A 22,697-nucleotide genomic window follows, 5' to 3' on the forward strand; every position below is an offset into this window, starting at 1 on the left:
TATGCCAGTGCCATACTGTTTTGATCACTATAGTTTTGTAATATAATTTGTAATCAGGAAGTTTGATGACTCCAGTTTTGTTCTTCTTGCTCAAGATTGCTTTAGCTATTTGGAATCTTGTGGTTCCATACAAGTTTGAGCATTGTCTTTGTATTTCTGTGAAAAATGCCGTTGGAATTGTGATAGGGATTGCATTGAACCTGTAGATTGCTTTGGGCAGAACCGACCTTTAAACGATATTTTTCTTTCAATCTGTGAACATGGGATGTTTTTCCATTTATTCGTGTCTTCCTCAATATCTTTCATCAATGTTTTGTAGTTTTCAGTGTACAGATCTTTCACCTCCTCGGTTAATATTTTTTCTAAGTGTTTTGTTCTTTTTGATGCTGTTGTAAATGGGATTGTTCCCTGTTACAGATAGTTTGTGGTTAGCGTATGGAAAGTGTGGCTGAATTTTGAATGTTAGCAAGAGCTAACACTTCAGGGTCCTCAGTGGTGAAAGGTATGGAGGGTCTCTGGGGGCTGTTGAGGTCCTCAGTGGTGAAGGCGGCTGGGGTCCTCTGCAGAGCAGGCCACTGGGGACTGTGTCCTCCCCTGCCACATGGCTGATACCAATAGCCCCTGCCCTTCTTTATTCCTAGATGTCTCCAGACATCTCACTCTGCCGGTCTTCCCAGCGACCTGGGTGGGGTCAAACTGAAGCAGATCCCTCATGCAGTGCCCTGAAAGGCTGGGGAAGCTGGTCGTTCAACCTGCTCTTCTTTTCCCTGCGAAGGGAGCTCTCTGGCTGGGGAGTTCCCTCTCGACACTGAGCAGCACTGCTCTGGGGGATGAGATGATGCAGGCAAAATGAAACTGTTCTTCCTACCCTTTGCGTGTGGTTATTCTCAGGTTTGTTGCCCCAGCATGTTGCTGCAGCTCCTTAAGTGGACTCCTGAGTTCTCCCAGAGCTATGTTGGCTCGTGGATAGCTGTCTAATTGTTGCTTTTATAGGAGAATGGAGTCTGGGATCTCCTACTCTGCCGTCTTGCTGACATCTCGCCCAAGCTCAGTCTCAAGCAGGCCCTATGTGCCTGTGTTCCCGGGGTTGGGCCCTCTCAGCATTCCCATCTCTCCCCCGTGTGGTAGCCTAACTCTGCCTTGTATTTGCGATTGACTGTGCAGAAGAGTGTTTCCCTCCTCCGCCTCCTCGGTGGTAGGAAATTTCTAATGTTATTGGTAAACGATAATGAGCCCTGGCCTTTTTCCTGCATCTCATCTAATGGTAGAGGGTTCTTTTCTTCTGCCTTTCCCATGACAATGATGTGTTTTTACCTGTGACGTGTTGGTGATAAAGTTTGCTTAATGCTTTTGATTCACATGAGAGAAGGGTATGGACAGGGGTTGAAGATTCGTGATTTTTCTGCAGCAATGGCTTATCCTCTCCAGCAAGCTTGCACCACTCAGGAGGGCTCTCTGTGATCTCCTACCCTGTTCACAATCTCTCTTGCGGGTACCAAGTAGAGGTGCATGGGTGAGAGCTTGCAAATGACTGTGAACTCCCTTTCTGTCTGGCGCTCTCAGGGGTTTTATACTGTCAAACGAGCTAACCCTTGATCTTTAGTAATTCATTAAAAATGTTAGCTAAGTTCTTTTAGCCTATTTGTATAGGTGGCTAGTGTTCCTTCTTCCTGTGTTGTGTCAAAAGCCCATGCACCCAGTCTTTTCCTGGAGAGACCTGACCCTCCTTGGAATTCAGTCTACTTGGTTGCCCTATAATGACTTCAGCTCTCTGATGGGGTCAAGTAAAATGAATGTGCAGCTTCTTTGGCTTTTTCTCCTTGATAGGGTGGGAATGATGCTCTTTCCAGCTTTCTGCAGCTTACACGAAAGTGGAACTCCTCACTCTGAAGCTTCCTTCTCTTTGAGACTCTCTTACTCTACTTTATTGCTTTAATGGGAAGTAATGCAGCAGTTCTAGTTACCCAACGAAATGTGCTTTTAAAAATGAGTTCTAAGTAATCAGGCCTCCCACAGGAAACAAAATGAATTCCTGGGCTTCTGTCAGTCTGTGTTTGTGACCCTAACAAATAGTAATAGAGGACTTCTGTGTAAAAATAGCAGTCAGTTCTTTGAATGTCTTACGATATCTTCCAAAGTTTTTTTTTTTTTTTACTTTTTATTAAGATTGTGGTAGTTTACAACCTTGTGGAATTTCAGTTGTACGTTATTGTCAGTCATGTTGCAGGTGCACCACTTCACCCTTTGTGCCCTCCCCCCACCCCCTCTTTCCCCTGGTAACCACCAATCAGTTCTCTTTGTATACATGTTTAACTTCCACCTATGAGTGGAGTCATACAGAGTTCGTCTTTCTCTATCTGGCTTACTTCACTTAACATAATACCCTCAAGGTCCATCCATGTTGTTGTGAATGGGACAATTTTATCCTTTTTTATGGCTGAGTAGTATTCCACTGTATATATATATACACCATATCTTCTTTATCCAATCATCAGTTGCTGGTCACTTAGGTTGCTTCCACGTCTTGGCTATTGTAAATAATGCTGCGATGAACATATGGGTGCACGGGACTTTTGGAATTGCCAATTTCAAGGTCTTTGGATAGATACCCAGTAGTGGGATGGCTGGGTCATATGGTATTTCTATTTTTAATTTTTTGAGAAATCTCCATGCTGTTTTCCATAGTGGCTGCACCAGTTTGCATTCCCACCATCCAAAGTTATTTTTAATGATCCTCTATCTGACAAATCATTTAGATCATTCTTCCAATCTGCTGAAAGCAAAGAATTGGGAACCACCAATCTTGCAAAAAAAATGTCTAATCATGTCATTCATGTTGTCAACAATGCACCAATAATGTTAGTAATCACTCCTCTGCTTAGTGCTATAGAAGTTTTCACCTCTATTGTGGTTTCTAAGGGAAAGAAAAGGCAAGGCAGGTTCGATAGGTTTAGGATTAGCTAGTTTGAGTATTTTCAGCGGGCACTGGGGCATATGGCTTGTCCCTGGTGGTCTGGTACCTGTGCGTGGGGTGATAAGGGCAGGGGAATAGTAGCCCAGAGGGTAAGAGCCCTGGGAGAGCCCATGAAGAAAGTGATTGGGGGGTCAGGGTTCTGTCTGGGTTGGTGTGCATGAGAAAGGCCTGCTCACAGGCAAGCAGTTTACTATCTCTAGGAATTCCCTAGCCTTGGGAGGGGCAGTCTCTCCAGTGTCAACAAGTCCCCAGATGTCAAAACATCACAAAATACAGAAAATAAAAGGGCGTGATTAATACAGAAACTAAACAGAAACAGCCTCTGCCTGCATGGAGCTAGCGGTCTAGCGCCATGTTGTCCAACAGAAACATAAAATGAGCCACATCAAAAATAAATAAATAAATAAAAACCAAAAGGAAACGTCAAATGCAACAGGTGAATTTAATTGTAATAGTTATTTTATTTAACACAAAAGTAAAAGCAAATTATAATTTCAGCATGGAAACAATATAAGTAAATTAATTTTATACTTTTTAGTAAGTCTTTGAAACACAGTGCATTCTTTCAACGTGTAAGCAATATGAACAGATGATCAATTCTGCATTCTTTTTTTCTTACAGAGCCTTTGTGCTATCGTTTCAACAAAACACAATAATGCCATGTGTTATCATTTCAACAAAGAAACAACATACACAATTCATTTATTACTTATTTTAACGTTTGTCTTTCTAAGTCAGAAATGCAGTGTGTTATCACAAAATGGAAATAAGAACAAATTATTAACTACATTAATGAATAATTACTTTTTACATCCTTTTCTCTAAGTCTTTGAAATGTAGTTTGTTACCACTGCAAGGTGTAAGCAATAAGAAAAAATAATTTTAAATTATTTGTTTCCTGAGTCATTGAAATGAGTGTGTTATCATTTCAACATGGAAACAATATAAACATATCATTAATTACTTTTACGTTCTTCTCGCACACTAAGTCTTTAAAATGCAGTCTGTTTCCATTTAAACAGGAAAATACAATATACAAACTATTAATTATTTTCCCTTCTTTTTTGGGTACTAAGTCATTGAAACTCAGTACGTTATCATTTCAACACGTAAGCAATAGGAACAAACTATCAATTAATTTTACATTCTTTTTTCCCAATAGGTCTTTGAAATGCAATGTTTTATCATTTTGACATGTAAACATACAAACAGATCATTAATTAGTTATTTTAACGTTTTTTCCTTAAAAGTCTTCGAAATGCAGTGCTATCGTTTCAACACGTAAACAACATAAGCAACTTCATTTACATTCTTTCTTCTTTACTGTCTTTGACATGCAGTACGTCATCACTTCAACATGTAAACAATGTAAATAAATTACCAGGGATTCTACTTCGTTTGTTTCTTACTAAGCCTGGGATGTACAGCGTGCACTTAACACTTAAGAGTACATGACATTTCAGAGTAGCCCCACTTCTAGTGCTCAGTAGTCACATATGGCTAGTGTGTCCCACACGGAACAGTGCAACTCTAGTGGAAGAGCAGAGGGAGCAAATCCATAAGGAATGGTGTAGACCATGAAGGAAACGTACATGGTACATTAAGAGAGAGCAACAGCAGAGTAAAGCTACTTAAGTAAGGAAGTAAGAGAAAATCTATCTGAGGAGGTAAACATTTAAGCCATGACCTGAGGGTTGAGCAGCTATCCAACAGCATCAAGAGGCCAGCATGGATTGAGCACAGTATGTAACGGAAAAAGCAAAAAGAAGCTGGAGTTTGGGGGAAGAAATAATTTTCCTAAATGCCCTAAGAAAGAGTGGAGAAACTGAAAAATCACAGGAACATGTGTACTGTGAGTGGTTTGAGATCAGGGACTTTATTTTTCTTAGCACGTGAAACAGTATCTACATCGGAACAGATACTCAGCGAATGTATGTGAGATAAGGAATAACTGAGCCAGGGGTCTGAGACCTGAGAAAGCGGGCAGCCACAGGTTGATGAAGACACCAGTAGGTAGTGGGCAAAGTTTGTTTCCTTTTACTTGCATTTGGTTTCTCATAAGCAACCTAAGGCGATCATAACTACAAGATGTTTGCAGAACCCTAGAGGGCAAAGTTATCGGCTTCAACCGCTACCACATCCAGGAAGAGTTCCAATTGATCTGACTTGTGTCAAGTGCCCCTAAGTGGATAAACGGGCCAATCAGTGTGGACAGGGAGGTGATGTACCATGACCAGGTTACCTTACGTCACATACCCAACGCTGGGGTTAGTCACCAGAAGAGGATGTCGAGGGCCAGGGGCAAGAGATCCACAGGGCCTTTCAAATTCCTCTATTTTTTTTCAGAGTTCCTCTTTTATAGAGGTCCACTACTCAGTCAACCTTCCTATCCCCGGTTTCCTGGAACAGTAGAATTTTATATACGTGTCTCCACAAACTTGGGCTTCAGGAAAAACAGTGAGTGCTTGAATGGCCACACTTGAGTGTTGAAACAGCTCCTTGTACTGTGGAAATCACTCAGCACAAGTGGTCCAGGTCATGTCGTCCCGCTGTACCGCCTGCAGCATTGCCTTCACCTGGGCCTGCACTTCGGCAAGTTTCCGTGGGTCCAAAGTGCCACGAAAATTCCACTGTTCATAGCAATGGACAGGCACAGGATAAACTACATGCTTCAGCTCCATCAAGGATGCCAAGTGCTGCAGAAGGCTCGTGAGCACAGGCATCGTAATGGGGTTGAAGGCAAAGCTAAGGACACGGAGATGGGAACATTGGCTCAGGGCTGGGAGGACAGCAGAGAGAGCAGAGTCAGTTATCAGGCAATTACTCATCTCCAGATGCTGCAGGGTGCCTGAGACCTTCTCCAGCAGAGTCTGGAAGGGCTCATAATCTTCCGAGAATATCTGGTTGTCACTGAGATTCAACAGCCTTAGGTGGGTGGCCTGAGAGCTCTGGGACAGGACAGTGACATCTCTGTCAGACAGGCCACAGAGAGGTAGACACAATGTATCCAACTGAGGCGGCAGAACTCTATACAGAGAAAAAAGAAAGGTTATTTCAGAAGAATGAGGATTGGAGCAGGGCAGCCAGCCCTGAATGAAACGTACCTAAGGCTCTAGAATAAACTAATTTGCACATATTTTGCAACAGTGGTTAATCATGTGGGCTTGGAAATCAGACTTAAGAGACTTGTGATGCTGAGGAAGTTACTTTTCCACTCTGAGATAATACAGGTTTTTAAGCTTTAAAATGTGTATAAAGGTAATTATTATACAGGGTTGTGGAAAAGATTAAGTGAAAAAAATTGGATGCACTTAGGATTTATGACCTAATCCATGGTGAATCCTGTTCACTTATTTAGTGGGGATGGGTCTGGGAAAGCAGCCAACTGTGGGTTCCCTTTGACTAGTTCCCAGATGACAAGTTCTCCATTCAGGGTCTAAGCCTTGGGGAAAATACAGGAGCAAAGCGAGTGGGCAGTGTTAGCTACTGTGGCCAGTCCATGGGGATGTGCATCGGCGCTACAGCATAGAGCGTTTCTCCATCTGAATGCCTCCCCTTCCTCTCTAGAGAGCTGTAAACTCCAACAGCAGAAGGACTGAGTCTTCTTCACCAGTACATTCACAGACTTATCACAGTGTCCGCACATGGTCGACTGAGTGACTGACTGAATGAAAGGATGAGCACGACTTCCTTTTCTAATCTTGTCTTTCCCCTCACCATGAGGTACCCCTCTCTAGCCTGGCCAGTTTCAAACTCCCAGCAGTGCCCCTGCTGAGGTGGAAGGAGAAATAGGTGACAAGGAGCTCAGGAATATCCAAGCATGGTCTCTTCTCCTCTTTTAACCATGGGGTGGTTCAGGGAACCCAGGTTCCTTCCCACTCCCTCACCTGAGCAGTTTGTGCAGTTGATCTGTGAGGTGGAAGAAAGACAAGATGAGCTTCTGGAGGTTCTCCAGCCGCCCAAGCTGGTTGAGAAAAGTTCTGAAGTTTTTCCTCTGACAAGATTTAAAGGCGATGTTATACAGACTAAGGCTGTCCAGGTGGATCGTCCGAGCCAAAAGGGTGGTGACTTCACTCAGATCTGCCTCACCCACATCCAGGTGATCAACGCATCCCAGATCCAGAAACTGCAGGATACTTCTGTGGGCAGACATTTTATCAATCTGCAAATCTCTGCAGCAGAGGTGCAAGGACCCAACGCTCTGCTCAACCTTACTCCGAAGGAAAGAAAGAAATTGCTTTGCTCTCAAGGTATCACTGAGGGAAAGGTCCACTAACAATTCCATGGGTTCCTGGGCTGACTGAAGCTCAGACTCTGAATTAACAATTCCAAGGCACCTGACACTATGCCGGGCTTCTTCTAGTTTAAGGATAGAGTGACGAGAATAAATACAACACTGAAAACAGAAAGGGAATGTGGTCCCGGTCTCCAAGCATGTTGTCTCACAGTCCAGGTCCTGCCTTAAATCTAGGATCCTCAGTTTTGGCCCCCTGTAAGGAGAGGAGGAGACAGAACACATGAGAGGTAGACAACTTGAATATCATCCAGCAAGTTCAATGATGGGAAGCAGGAAGGAACTCTTTATCCCCAGTTGTCATTCCACATACCATTCACCAAGAAGTTCTTTCCACACAAATTTAGCATCTTTTATTCTTTTTCCCACACTTTCTTCACCTCTGGTCCTCCACAGTCTCAATACCCATGTCCTTCTTCTTACTCAGGAGGTAAATCCAACCACAGTATCCTCAATCACCTCTATTCTATAATCAACTCTGTAAGACACTGGAGTCCCTAAGGTGACCCCAAGTGTTGGAACAATAGGCCCACAGAGATCCTCAGCATTCACCATTGGCTACTTTCGGGAGACTGTTAGGTATTCCCCTGCCCCAGGCTCCAGCATACCCTCCTGCTGACTCACAATGTCCCTATCAGCTATAGTCTTACCAAGAGGAAGGGCTCCGGACAGGGGGGATCTGCAGACCATCAATCACGGCTTCCACGATTTCGTAGTATGACTCTCGTACACTCAAGGTCCCAACATGGAGACAGCGAAAGGGCCAAACCCTCACCATTGCCGTTAGTATCTTCTTATGCCCACCCAAGAAGGCAGCAATGAACAATGGAACAAAGAGGTCTCTTGGGAGTTCTTCCAGGGCCCGGATAGCTGCAGGCTCATTACTCAGCAGACTCCTTGCAGCAAGCTCGAGCAGTGTGGCTGTGGCCTTTTGGTGCATCTTCGTAAACCTGCTTCGGGGTGCAGAATATTTAGAAATCCCGAGAAGACACCTACAATCTGTTTGCCTCCAAGGTTAGCAATGGACAAAATATTTATCGAATAAATATATAGTGAATCAGACGGCCACCTCAGATGACCTCTACTATAAAAATAGACTTGTGTGTGTGCCTAAGCATATATGTGCATACACATACACACATACATAAATTTACGTAAGATAAAATGCCATGAGAAATCAGAGGTAAGCTAGCAGAAGACAACGTTGACCACCTAGCTGCCTTCCTCCCAACATTTCCTCCCCAAAGACTACAAACCAAGAAGAAGGAAAATGTAAACCTACATAAAATCCACACCCTCATCATTGCTTTAAAATGGAGAGAATGCCAAAAGTTAAAAATAAATGTGAGGAAAAAAAGAAAAATCATGAATTCCTGGCATACAATCTGTCACATCCCCATCACTAGGCTCTGTGGCAAAGCAAAGACAAACCAAGAAAAGCCACAAGACCCGCAGAGTGAGGAAGATGGTGAGGGGCTTAAAGCTGATCTAAAACTACAGCAGAATGACTAAGCACGGAATAAGTCTGAAAATATTAAAAAGGTGTCTTGGAAGATGAGAGCAGGGACTACAGGGAAGGGACTCCAAAATAGGAACACTGAAAGGGGTAGGGATGATTTAAGGTGCAGTCTTTGAAAGACATAACTTCTAGGAAAGAATAAAGGCAAAGAGGAAGGGAGAAGTATCTTTCGGCATTTAGGTAATGATGGGGAAAGGAAACAAAAAGGAAAAATTAAGGATCTTGCAAGACTAAGAGAGCCACAAAATCAGAGCACTCACAACTTCTCCCTCCATCACCAAAACAACCCAAAACAATGAATAAAAGAACTGGACTTTGCTATACTGGCAGGAAATGACATCATTAAACTAGGAATCTCCTGAAACAACCCAATTTCATACAAACGAACAAAAGGAAGGGGAATACCACAGAAAAACATGGCAAAAAAAAAAGGACAAGGAAGCAAAATTTCACACATATTTAACAACCACAAAGCAGGAGACTGTAAGTCAACACTCCAAACAGAATTAATTATACTCAAGCAAGCATTCGAGGATATGAAACCTACCTGGAATCAGAATATTTGTAAAAATCTAAAAAGAGAAATGGACTAAAAAGAAAGTCTGAAGTAAAGGTTTTATATCCAGCTGGGCTGTGCCTCAAATATCACAGCCTACAGAAAAACAGTTTTTCAACACAGAGGAACTTAGGAAATTCTGTACGCCTCAGCCCTGCCTGAGGAATCTACTAGAGCAGTGGTCTGCAAACTGTGGCCCATTGTGCCAAATCTAGTCCACTCCTTGATTTTGTAAATATAGTTTTATTGGAACAAAACCGTGACCAATCATTTACATACTGTGCATGGATGCTTTTGCACTACAATGGCAAAGTTGAGTAGTTGTGACAGAGGCACTGTGGCCCACAAACCTAAAATATTTTCTGTCTGTTTCTTTACAGAACGTTTGCTAGGTAATCTGAAAGATGAACCGGGATTGTGATCCCCCATGCAATGACAGAAAAACTTCACCAAAATATCTGATGGTGAGCATTTTACACCTAATACTAAAATCAAGGTGGAGGAAAGGGAGGAAGACTAACGTACAAATGCTTTATGTTGTGAAAAAAACATAAATTGCACCACTAAAAATGAGAGAAAGGAGAGGAGTAGAAGAAAACAGAATAAAATTTTTGTCATAGCTCAGTAGGCGAGTGTTAAATGACACTGGGGACAAAAAACACAACGAATGGACCACATAGTAAAGTGTTAAGAAAACAGGGGGTTAAGGATGATTTTTAAAAAAGCATTAAACAGGACAAAGAACATGTCTTAACGATAAAAGCCAAGATTCACAAGGAAGATATAACACCTAGGAATATCTACGCACCAAATAACACAGCACCCACCTCTCTAAAGCAAAAGGGCAAGGAGATTTAGATAAAAACACGGGAATTGTAGGAGTACACCAATCTCGGTACAAGACAGATTAAGTGATATAAAAGAAGACTAGGGATATAGAAAATCTAAAGAACATAATCAATAAGGCAAACTACACACACACACACACACACACACAGACATTCTGAAACTAGAGAATACATTTTCTTGGCAAAAATCGATCATAATTGTCACACAGAAATGACCTCATTAATTTCCATCAAGTAGAAATATCACAAACAATCCTCTGTAATCACAATGCAAAAAAAGTTAACATTACTAACACAGACCGAAAAAGGAAAGGCCTTTCTACCTGGAAAGTTTTTAAAAGCCTCTGCCAAAAAATGTTGAGTTAAAGAGGAGACACAAACTGCAGCTGTAGAAATTTTTTTAAAAGAATGAAAAGCTACACATCAGAATCTATGGGATACATTTAAATCGGTGATCAGAGGCAAAATCAGAGTACTAAATACTTCTATGAGTAAAAATGAAAGAAGGAAAATAAATGAATTAAAGTATGGCCTCAGAAAACTGAAAAAGAAAAAGAACGAAGTAAAGCAGGGGAAAGAAATAATAAATATATAAGCAGAAATGAAGGAGATATAGGATAGAGAAACAAATGAAAATCTTGTTTTTTAAAATAGACAAGCCACTAGCTAGCTTGATAAAGGAAGAAAGAGATCACAAATACACAAAGTAATAAATGACAAAAGATAACCATTCAAACAGAGAAAAGAAAATAAAAGAGATTAGTTTGCAAACCTCTATGCAAATAAATTTGAAAATCTACACGAAGTAGATAATTTCCTGGAGAAATACACATGGCCACAATTCTACTTCTAGTGTTAGAAAGCTGAAATTAGCCAATTTTCATAGAAAAAATAAAGTAAGTTATTAAGGAATTACCCCCAAGACGCATCTCACTCGGATGGTTTTACAGGTGAATGCTGGTAAATCATCAAAGATCGGATACCACCAATGCTCTATAAATTATTCAAGAGTATTAAAAAGGAGGGAAAATTTCCTAACTCCCTTTATGAAGCAAGTATGACACTGGCCGGTCAAGTGTAGATACAAAAATACTAAATAAAATATTAGCAAACACCCAACAATACATTTAGAAATTAATATACTGTGACCAAGTGAGATTTATCCCATTAATAAAAGGTTGGTTCTACGTTAGGAATTCCATTGATATCATTCACCACGGTAATAGAGTTAAGGTCAAATATCACATGATTACCACCATAGATGCTGAACAAACCTTTGGAAAAATTCAATACCCATTCATGTTAAGGAAAAAAGAAAAACCTCAACAAAATATGAATCAGAGGATGCTTTCTTAACACGAGAAAAGATATATCATTAATTCCTAATGCCAGTATTTTACTTAATGGGAGACCACTAGCGGTTTTCCACTAAGGTTGGGGACAAGGAGAGTGTGCCCAGTATTTCGTTCCTATTCAGTCTTGTACTATAAGTATGAGTCAGTTGACTACAGAAATCCATAAGATTTATAAGACCGCATAACAAAAAGTAAAGCCATCTCTCTGTGCAGATGATATTATAGTATATCTGAAAAGCCCTATAGAAACAATGACAAATCAACTGAATCAAAGAAATCAGTAAGGAAAACAGACATAAAGTTAACATACAAAAATCAGTAGTCTTTGGACACACACAGAAACCACTTGGAGAACACATTGATAGAGAAAATCCCATAGACGATAGCAACAAAGAAGATTAAATGCGTAGGAATAAACTTAATCAGAACACCTATATGAGGAAAATTTTAAAAATACTCCTGAAGGACACAGAAGAACCCTGAATAGACGGAAAGACATTCACTGTCCTTGGAGAGAACAACTCAGCATTAAAAAAAACGTCAATTCTTGGCACCAGCCCCATGGCAGAGTGGTTAAGTTCGCGCACTCCAGTTCGGATCCTGGGCGCGGACCTACGCACCGCTCGTTAGGCCATGCTCTGGCACCATCCCACCCAGAAGAACTAGAATGACTTGCAACTAGGATATACAACTATGTACCGGGGCTTTGGGGAGAAAAACAAAAAAGAGGAAGACTGGCAAGAGATGTTAGCTCAGGGCCAATCTTCCCCCCTTCCCCGCAAAAATGTCAATTCTCCCTAAGTTAATGCATAAATTTAATACAATCTCAAAAACATCAGCAAACATTTTTATGGAGTTAGACCAGTTGATATAAAGTTCATATTAAAAAAAAAAAACAAACATGCAAGAATAGCCGGAACATAAGGGAAAAAGAAAACCTCTGAGAGGGGAGTACTGATACCAGACATTAATGCATACTGTAAAGCCTCTGTAATTTACAACATTGTGGTTCTGGTACATGAACAGACAAGTAGCCCAATGGAATAGAACAGAAAACCCAGAAATACACTCAAGTACATGTGGAAATTCTAGTATATGATAAAAGGGCATGTAAAAGCACTGGAGCAAAGATGGACATTTAATAAACGGTGCTGGAACAATGGAGACATTTGGCAAAAAATTAAAGTAGGTCCATATCACACACCATACACAAAAAACAAACTGCAAATGGGTTAGGGATCTAAACATAAAAAGTGAAGCCGTAACAAGGTCTCGAAGAAAATATGGCAGAACTCTTCTTTAACCTCAGTGTAGGGAAAGCCTTTCTAACTGTGACTCAAATTCCACAGGCAATGAAAGAAAAGAATGATCAACTTGACTACATGAGAATTTCTTGTGTATGACAAACACATCATAATATACATATTAAATAAATCAAAAGACAACTGACAAACTGGGATAAAGTATTTACGGCATACACCAGAGACAAATGGATAATATCCCAAATATATACAGAACTCTTAAATATCAAAGGGCAAAGGGCTAAAAATTCGATAGAAAACTGAGAAAAAAGATATGGACAGATAATTCACAAAAAAATATATAAAACGATCCTGAAACACACGATGAGTCAAAACTTCTCACAATCAGACAATCGCATATTAAAACAATGCCGAGATACCATTTCTCACCTACCACGTCGACCAAAGTTAAAAAAGCAGGGCAACACGTTAGTGAGACTGTGGGGGAACAGTCACTCTTACACATTGCTGGTGGGAATAAAAACCAGTGCAACCGTTCTGGAGAGAAACTTGGAAATACCCAACAAAAAAACATACGTACTTAACTTTTGCCCCAATAATCTCACTACTGGGAATATAACTTGAAGATGTATTTCCACCAATACAAAAATACTTATGCCCAAGGTTACTCATTGCAGCACTGTTTGTAATTGCAAAATGTTGAGAACAACTTAAATGCCCATACATAGGTGAGTGGTTGAATGTGAGTGACCCAGCCACACAATGGAGTCCAGAGCAGCTGTAAAAAAGAATGATGAAGCAACTCTATGGAATGATAAGGAGTGATTTCCTGGCACACCGCTAAGTGAAAAAGAAAAAGTGCAAGGATATGTATGGAATGCTATCCTTCGCTTAACAAACAAGGGCATAGAAAAAAAATACATGTATCTGCTCATTTGTGTGAAATAAATACAGGAAAGATTAAACTAGAAACTAAAGGGATTGGTTATCCACGGGGGAGTGTGGGAAAGGAGTGGAAAGAAGTGGGGGACAGGAAAGGGACAGAAGGCATGAGGAAAGAGTGACATTTCTTTGAGTAGACGTTTTTGTATAGCCCTGACTTTTTGAATCATAGTAACGTTAGTTAAATAAACAATTAAAATCTACCAGGATGTGGGGAGAACCCAAACTCAAATTCAAACACCAACAAATTAACCTAAGTATATTACAAACGAATATCTTAACCACACTGAAGAGGTGAGGAAGAACAGCTAAGCTAAGAAACCTGGGAAAACTGCATTCTGATTACATCTTTTGAGGCTAAAGACAAAAAGAACTGTACACAAATACAAGTTGGTAAATCTGTTTCTGACAGGGATATTGTTAGCATTTCTGCAACTACTTTATGTATACAGCAGGAAGTAAATCTTGTAGATAATGAGAGCCAGGCAAGAGAAAGAAGTTACAAATAAAGCTGGAAGGGACTGAAATCAGAAGTATCAGTACGAGCTCCTGGCTTTTAATATCTGTACAGATGGGTAGGTACAGAAATAAATGTAGATGTATCTGGAAGCACGGGTGTATACACATACAATATATCTCCTACTTTTGTGGATAGACACGGCCTAGCAGCAATGAAACCCCAGTAGCAATGAATACACATTGAGATATCAGTTTCTAAAATGTCATTCTCCAAGAAATGGAACTGGGGCTCCTTGCAGAAGCGGTTTGAATCCAGGGCTGCGGTGGGGGAAAAAACACCAGATGAACATGAACATCTTATAGTAAGGAAAGAAATATACAAAAGAAAAGGGTAGGGTCACGTCAAAAGAACACAGAACCAACGGAAAGGAAATCCCAATGACCAAAGATGGAACGATTCAAGGCACAAAATCAGTAATGATATAACTTGATTATAACTCATAGTAAAACATAGTTATTCATGAGTCAATACTGATACAAATAATTTGAAATACATTTTATAAAATAATTTTTATAAATAACTTGAAAATCTATAAATAAATGAATGAGGGAGAAAGGACAGCTTTTCAGGAGAACTCCAATGAATAAATGTAGCAGGAATGAGGAAAACAGAAAGTCACCATTAGGTAATGGATTATAAAAGTAGCGAGCAAAAGTTTGAGGAGAAACACGGTATTTTCATGGTCTTAAAGTATTGCCCACATGATATTTATCACTTACCAATGGGAAAATAGTACCATTACAATGGAACAACATAATTGCCACCATCTTAATCAAGAGATCAAGCTGAATATCATCAGTAATACAACCTAAGGACATCACATACCCCTGACATGAGGCACAGAGAAGGGAGCAAAATCACTTTTGCAGTATTGTGGCATAAGACCTAAAATTAAGGCCCAATAACATGTATGCCTTAACATCTGGGGAAAATCCAGAGGGCCTCAAATGGCCTAACCACAGGTTCTCCTCCTTATTGTGCTTGCACAAATAAGGCTCCTTAGCCAAAGAATCTTCCTTATCACGGGAACTAGGCACTGTGCCTGCTCATCCCTGAGTAGCAGGTTTCAGTTCCCCACCAGCCCAGAGAATTACGCAGACAAGCCAATTACATTCTCCCAGGGGAACCAAGGGTCACTTCATCCTCTCGTTACTGCAAAGACTGCCCGCCCACAGCCCCTGCTTCTTCACTCGCTTCCAGAGCGTGGCACCCATGAGGCTCCACCTGGTGCATAGTGTCCTCCTCCCACAGGCTGTGAGTCAGTGTTACTAATAAACTGCTATGGATCTCACGTGTCCAGTGTCGGGTATGATGTGTTCAGCCACACCCATAACACTAGGTTGGAAATCCCTCCATCACTAGTGGAGTGAAGGGGAGAAGAATAAAACAGGTTATCTTGCCCAAAATGTCTGACTTCAATCTAATCAAAAGAAAACATCAGACGAAGCCAAACTGACATTCTGTGAAGTACCTGACCAGTATCTTCAAAAGCGTCAGGGTTGTGAAAGACCCAGGAAGACTGAGGAGCTGTCAGCCGGGAGGAGACTAAGGAGCAACGATGGCCAAATGCAATGCGATATCCTGGAATAGAAAAAGGACATTAGTGAGACAACTGGTGAAATTCAAAGAGAGTATCTAGGTTAGTCAATAGTACTGCATCAGCGTTAACCTCCTAGTTTTGATGATTTTTCTGTGGTTAGATAAGAGGTCCACATTAGGGAAATCTGGGTGAAGACTTTCTGTACTATCTTTTGCAACCTTTCTGTAAGTCTAAAATTATTTCAAAATAAAGAATTAAAAAAGACAAAATCAGTAGTTACAGGAATGGTTATTCTATAAACGACACTGTTTAATGACAGTTTAACCAACCGAAATATAGTTAGAAGGATGGATAGAAAGATGGAAAAATGCTCCTATCACCATCATCCATTTAAAAATGAATTCCAACTTCTTTAGAGAGCCTGTAGTAAGAAACGACACTGTAGTCCTCTCCAAGATGTAGATGAATATTTTTTGGTCTTCAGGTGAGAACAGCATTTTTAAGTATAAAAGAAATGAAACAGAAACAGAAATATACTTTTATACATATATTTCAGTGTTTACGATTTAAAGTCTGGGATTCAAACCTAACCGCAAACAAAACTAAGATGCAAAGGAGAAACATAATTTCTTTTTAAGAAGAGAAAGGCTGAGGGATTTTAAAGAGGGAGCATGAAATGATTGGCTGTACAACTGAAGCGAATAAGACGTGAGGATAGACGGATGCATAGAGGGTGGAGAGGAGAATGGATCACTGAGCAATCCAGCTGGATTGCCTTGTTTATTAACCCCTAAACCTCGACCCTGGGTAATTTAGGCCACTATTAGGTTTAAGTTCTAGAAAACGACACTGTTGTACCTTACCTAACTGGAAAAAGAGTTGGGAAAAACACGGAAGCCATCCAAGACCTCGGCGGCGGCAGCCCCTGACCTTCCCTCGCGAGCTTCGCAGACACCAGACCCAACCCTGGTCACGCCCGGCGCCTTCCTTAACGGTTCCTTCTCAAAGTTAAACTAGCCGGAAGAGGACTTCGATTGGTGCAGCTTAGGTCAGGTGACCCCCTTTCACTCAATCAGCTCTGTCCTGGGAGGCGGGGCCAGGCTCGCGGGGCCAGGCTCGCGGACCCGCCCTGAGGAACACAGTTCTGTCCAAGTCCGCAGCGGTTGAAAGGATTATGGTTCCGCGTGCGCCCCTCCACGGCTTCGATCTCCTTGCGTGGAAAGCGAGGCACAGTGTCTCTGCTTGCGGCCTGGGCCCTGGCCTGCCAGGGCTTCTACCGGGCCGGGTCTCAAACCCAGAGAAGTAATGTTCAAATTCGTTGGCTATGCTGCAGGAGGTGTTAAACATGAGCGGCCGCTTGACGACAAAAGGCTCTCCGATATTCGTGTCCCTGCTGCTCTGGTACATTAAACAAGGAGTCCAGACCCCACCAAAGATAGGAAAAATATGTTCTGACCTCAGGGCAGTGAGGCCAGCATAGCGTTTACATGGACACCGGACCAAAGCAGCACAAAGGAGAAAATTTCCGCCCATCTAATAAGAGTCCTATCAATTACAAGGGTAGCTTATATTTGTTCGTTTCCAACCCTCACCCCACACTCCTGGTTCCGCTTCTTCCCTATTTGTTTCTTTTTCTTTTCCACATTATTTACCACCCTTTGGAATACAATATGCTTTATTCATATGCTGTTTTCTTTTTAATTGTCCATCTCCCAGAGTGGAAAAATATAAATTCCAACAGGGCAGAAATCCTTGTTTATTGTTTGTTAAGCTATCCTAAGTGCCTATAGTAGTGCCTGGCTCAATGGGTACTTGAATATTTGTTGAATGAGTAAATGAATTTTTCCCCAGCCACAGGAACCTCTTTTTTGCTCCTCTAACACTAACTTACCAAGCATGATCCCATGCCTTTCTGTCTTTTCCTGTAACAGCCTGCCCCCAGATATCCCTGTAACCAGCTTCCTTACTTAATTCACATCTCTGGTCACCTTGTCAGACAAGTCTTACTTGTCTTCATGGCACTCAGCATGTGATCATAGTTTTTGGTTTATGTGCTTTGCTTTAGTTTTTTCGTTTTGTTTTTCTGTTTTCTTTCAGAAAGGTTTCTTTCTTATGTTCTAATTGCAGGTAAAGAAGTAGACCGGCCATGACTGTTTTAATTTTTGCGGTACAATGTCGTCTTTGGGTAGATGGGATAATGGCATCAGATATCTTAAGATTAGATCCCAGGGTTTATGGCTTTACCACTTAGTAGCTACACGACCTTGGCCAGGTACATTAACTCTTCCAAGATTTCATTATCCATCTTTGAAATGAGAATGGCAATTGATGTGACCTCATAAGGGTGTTGATGGGGTTTCATCTGGATAACACATATCTAAGGCTTAGCAGAACACTTGGCGGTGTTGAAAAATGGATGCTTTGGATGCTCAGAATGATTATCACTGACTGTAAGTTATCAGCATTGAGGGTCAGGAGATCTGGGGTTCTTCCCAGTTTCTAGATCTTAAATATACTTTGTGAGAGATTAGCTGTCCATAGATATGTGGGTTTATTTCTGGGCTCTCGAGTCTGTTCCATTGATCTGTGTGTCTGTTTTTCTGCCAGTGCCGCACTGCTCTGATTACTATAGCTTTGCGGTATATTTTGAATCCAGGGAGTGTGCTACCTCCAACTTTATCCTTTTTTCTCAGGATTGCTTTGGCTTTTCGAGGTCTTTTGTTGTCCCACATAAATTTTAGGATTCTTTGTTCTATCTCCATGAAAACTGTCTCTGGGATTCTGATTGGGATCGCATTGAATCTGTAGATTACTTTAGGTAATATGAGCATTTTAACTCTATTTATTCTTTCAATCAGTAAGTACAGAATTGTCTTTCCATTTCTTTATGTCTTCTTTGATTTCTTTCCGTAATGTCTTATAGTTTTCAGTGTATAGGTCTTTCATCTCCTTGGTTACATTAATTCCTAGCTATTTTATTCTTTTTCTTGTGATTGTAAATGGGATTGTATTTTTTTTTAAAGGTATGCTTTTTTGGTGAGGAAGATTGTCCCTGAGCTAACATCTGCTGCCACCCTTCCTCTTTTTTTTTTCTCCCCAAAGCCCCAGTTCATAGTTGTATATCATAGTTGTAAGTCATTCTAGTCCTTCTATGTGGGATATCACTACAGCGTGGCTTGAGGAGAGGTGTGTAGGTCCATGCCCAGGACCCGAACGGGCGAACCCTGGGCCACCAGAGTGGAGTGTGCGAACTTAATCATTCGGCCACCGGACAGAAACCTGGGATTGTATTCTTGATTTCTCATTCTTCAGCAAAGAAGCCAAGAATATACAGTGGAGAAAGGAAAGGCTCTTCAATAAACAGTGTTGGGAAAACTGGGCAGCCAAAAGAATGACAGGAGACCATTATCATACACCATACACAAAAATTGACTCAAAATGGACTAAAGACTTGAATTGAAGACCTGAAACCATAAAACTCCTAGAAGAAAACATAGGCAGTGTGCTCTTTGACATTGGTCTTAGAAGTATCTTTTTGAATACCATGTCTACTCAGGGAGGGTAAATAAAAGAAAAAAATAAACAAATGGGACTACAGCAAACTAAAAGACTTCTGCATGGCAAAAGAGACCATCAACAAAATGAAATGACAACCCACCAACTGGGAGAAAATATTTGCAAACCCTATATCTGACAAGGGGTTAATTTACAAAATATATAAAGAACACATACAACTCAACGACAAAGAAACAAACAACCTGATCAAAAAATGGGCATAGGATATGAAGAGACTGTTTTCCAAAGAAGGTATACAGGCGGACAACAGACACATGAAAAGATGTTCAACATCACTAATTATTAGGGAAATGCAAATCAAAACTGCAATGAGATATCACCTCATACCTGTCCGAATGGCTATTATTAAAAAGACAAGAAATAACAAGTGTTGGAGAGGATTTGGAGAAAAGGGAACCCTCATACCCTGCTGGTGGTAATGCAAACTGGTGCCGCCACTGTGGAAAACAGTATGGGTACTCCTCAAAAAATTAAAAAGTGCAAATACCATATGATCCAGCTATTCCGCTAGTGGGTGTTTATCCAAGGAACTTGAAATCATCAATTCAAAAAGAGAGATATGCACCCCGATGTTCATGGCGACATTGTTCACCCAAGTGCCCATCAATGGATGAGTGGAGAAAGAAGATGTGGTATATAGATACACAATGGACTACTACTCAGCCATAGAAAAGACAAAATTGTATCATTTGGGACAACACGGATGGGCCATGAGAGTATTACGCTAAGTGAATGAAGTCAGACAGAGAAAGAGAAATACCATATGATTTCACTCATACGTGGAAGATAAACAAACGAACACATAGATGAGGGGAACAGATTGACGATTACCACAGGGGAAGGGGAAGGGAGTCGGGGGAGGGAGAAAGGGGGAAAGGGGCACGTATATATGGTGACAGATAAAAACTAGACTATTGGTAGTGAGCATGATGCAGTCTATCCAGAAGCTGAAATATAATAATGTGCACACAATGTTATAAGCCAATGTGACCTCAATAAAATAATTTTTTAAAAGAAGATATTTTGCGATTTCCAAGGCATTACCTTAAACCACACTGTGCGTTAGATTGTTCTTCACTCAAAAGGAATAATAAGCCCTGTCGTTACTATTTACCGTAAGTGACTTGAGGACAATTTAAATCTTTAACTCATCACGAACCCAGTATCCCTTTTCCAGTAGGTGATACACAGTTGCAGTGCTTAGGATGTCTAGAAAAAATACTAAAAAACCTCAAGCAGGGATAATGAGAAAGCCTGTTCTCCTTCCCTCAAAGGACAGAACATTAGCCCAGCCTAATGTCAGGTGCTGCCCAGAGAATTCTGAACAGAAAACAATTGAGAGGCCAGATGGGAGTCCCCTTGCGCTGCGGGGAACCAAGCAGGGTGGGATGGTAAAGCACTTCACAGCTTTCTCTAGGGGGAGCATTGCTTGGTGCAGATCAGAGCAGCAGAGACTTTTCAAAAGCAGAATTTCGAGGTCGTTTTTTTTTTTTTTTTTTTTTTTTTTTTTACTTTTTTCCTCTCACATTCCCTAAAAGAATTTCAAAACCAGCCCTCTCGTATTTTTTATTCGCAAAGGATGTAATTTCTGGTATATTGTATATTTTATGTGTGCTGTAAATATCCTTTTCTCAGGGGCTGGCCCCGTGGCCGAGTGGTTGAGTTCGCGCGCTCTGCTGCAGGTGACCCAGTGTTTCGTTGGTTCGAATCCTGGGCGCGGACATGGCACTGCTCATCAAACCACACTGAGGCAGCGTCCCACATACCACAACTAGAAGGACCCACAACGAAGAATATACAACTATGTACCAGAGGGGCTTTGGGGAGAAAAAGGAAAAAATAAAATCTTTAAAAAATATATATATATATCCTTTTCTCATAAATCTTGGCCCTCCAAATATAGTTCAATCAATTTATGGAAAATGTTCAGCATGCTACTCAATTGGAAAATTAGTCCTCACTGAAAAAACATCAAATCTGATCAGAATTGCCTTTTATAAGAAAAAGTCTGATTTCATTTTTCAATTTCAGTAAATGTATAAATGACTCTCTGTGATATCTTCCTTTGGAATCCTAAATCTAGTATTGATAGGTGGGTAGTATGATAGAAAGCTAGCTAGCACAAACCTACTTTGCGGCCTCAAAACTCTCTCTCAAGATCTGTGCAAGTTCAGTAAGAGAAACTATAATATACTTTCTTTACTATATTAAAATGCCTCACTGTCTAACATATTATTAAATAAGTACTTGTCCATTGTATATTTCCCCCAGTTAGAATATAAGCTCTAAAATGGCAGATATTCCATTTTGTTCACTGCTTGGCACATAATAGGTGCTCAATAAATATTTTTTGAGTGAAGGAATAAGCATCATTTGATATCAATGGTGGATTTGCAATCCTGCTGTTTGGACTAAGAAGCCTGGATCTGTGGGCCACATGGATTGGATGGTCTCTAGTCAGTGTGGTCTTCAGACATATAAATGACCTCAGGAAGGAAAGAAGATGGCATGGGGGAAAAGAAGCTATCATGTCTGAGACATTTAAATTTTACCTCTTCTCACAACAAATTTTTGAGTTAGGTATTATTATCTCCATTATGTAGATGAAGATGCTAAGGCTTAAAAAGTTAAGTATCTTGATTTAGGTCACTCAGTTAGGAAGTGACTGCACAGGGAATTAATATCCGGTATGATTCTCAGGTCCAATGGGCTGATATTCACTCACGGACTGTCAGAAGGTTAGTGTGGTCCTCATTCTGGTCACCACCAGTTTTGGATCTAGTAGAGATTGTTAAACCACTACAAACTCTATAGATCGATAATGCTTTTTGTGAATGTATGTCAATGTACTGTTAAATATTTTACAATGAGATGTGTTTTATAAACAAAAGATAAATAAAAACCACTTTTTGTATTGCCTAAACCACCATTGAAAGGCATATGAAAAACAGTAATAAAACATTAGAATCATATATTATAGACAGAAGGTTAATATATTTAATATGTAAGTATCTCTTACATATCCCGACAGAGAGATAGTCAATAAAATACCTAGGAATAAACTTAACCAACGAGGTGAAAGATCTGTACTCCAAAAACTATAAAACATTGTTGAAAGAAATCGAAGAAGACACAAAGAAATGGAAAGATATTCCGAGCTCTTGGATTGGAAGAATTAACATCGTTAAAATGTCCATACTTCCTAAAGAAATCTGTAGATGCAACGCAATCCCTATCAAAGTTCCAACAACATTTTTCACAGAAATAGAACAAAGAATCTTAAAATTTATATGGAACAACAAAAGACCCTG

At 40.5% G+C, this 22,697-nt stretch overlaps 1 protein-coding gene across 1 annotated transcript; it reads right to left on the reverse strand.

The window, feature by feature from the left end:
• Positions 1-3,402: 3,402 nt before the first annotated feature.
• Positions 3,403-16,814, reverse strand: LOC111772313 (melanoma antigen preferentially expressed in tumors-like). The gene is made up of 5 exons (XM_070257129.1): positions 16,674-16,814; positions 15,742-15,851; positions 7,919-8,218; positions 6,862-7,464; positions 3,403-6,001 (listed from the first exon to the last, which is right to left on the reverse strand). The coding sequence occupies exons 3-5, from the start codon at positions 8,206-8,208 to the stop codon at positions 5,488-5,490; spliced, it is 1,407 nt and encodes a 468-aa protein (XP_070113230.1). The 5' UTR covers positions 8,209-8,218; positions 15,742-15,851; positions 16,674-16,814; the 3' UTR covers positions 3,403-5,487.
• Positions 16,815-22,697: the final 5,883 nt, after the last annotated feature.

The sequence above is a fragment of the Equus caballus genome, chromosome X (genome assembly GCF_041296265.1).
Source record: "Equus caballus isolate H_3958 breed thoroughbred chromosome X, TB-T2T, whole genome shotgun sequence".
Classification (NCBI taxonomy): Eukaryota; Metazoa; Chordata; class Mammalia; order Perissodactyla; family Equidae; genus Equus; species Equus caballus.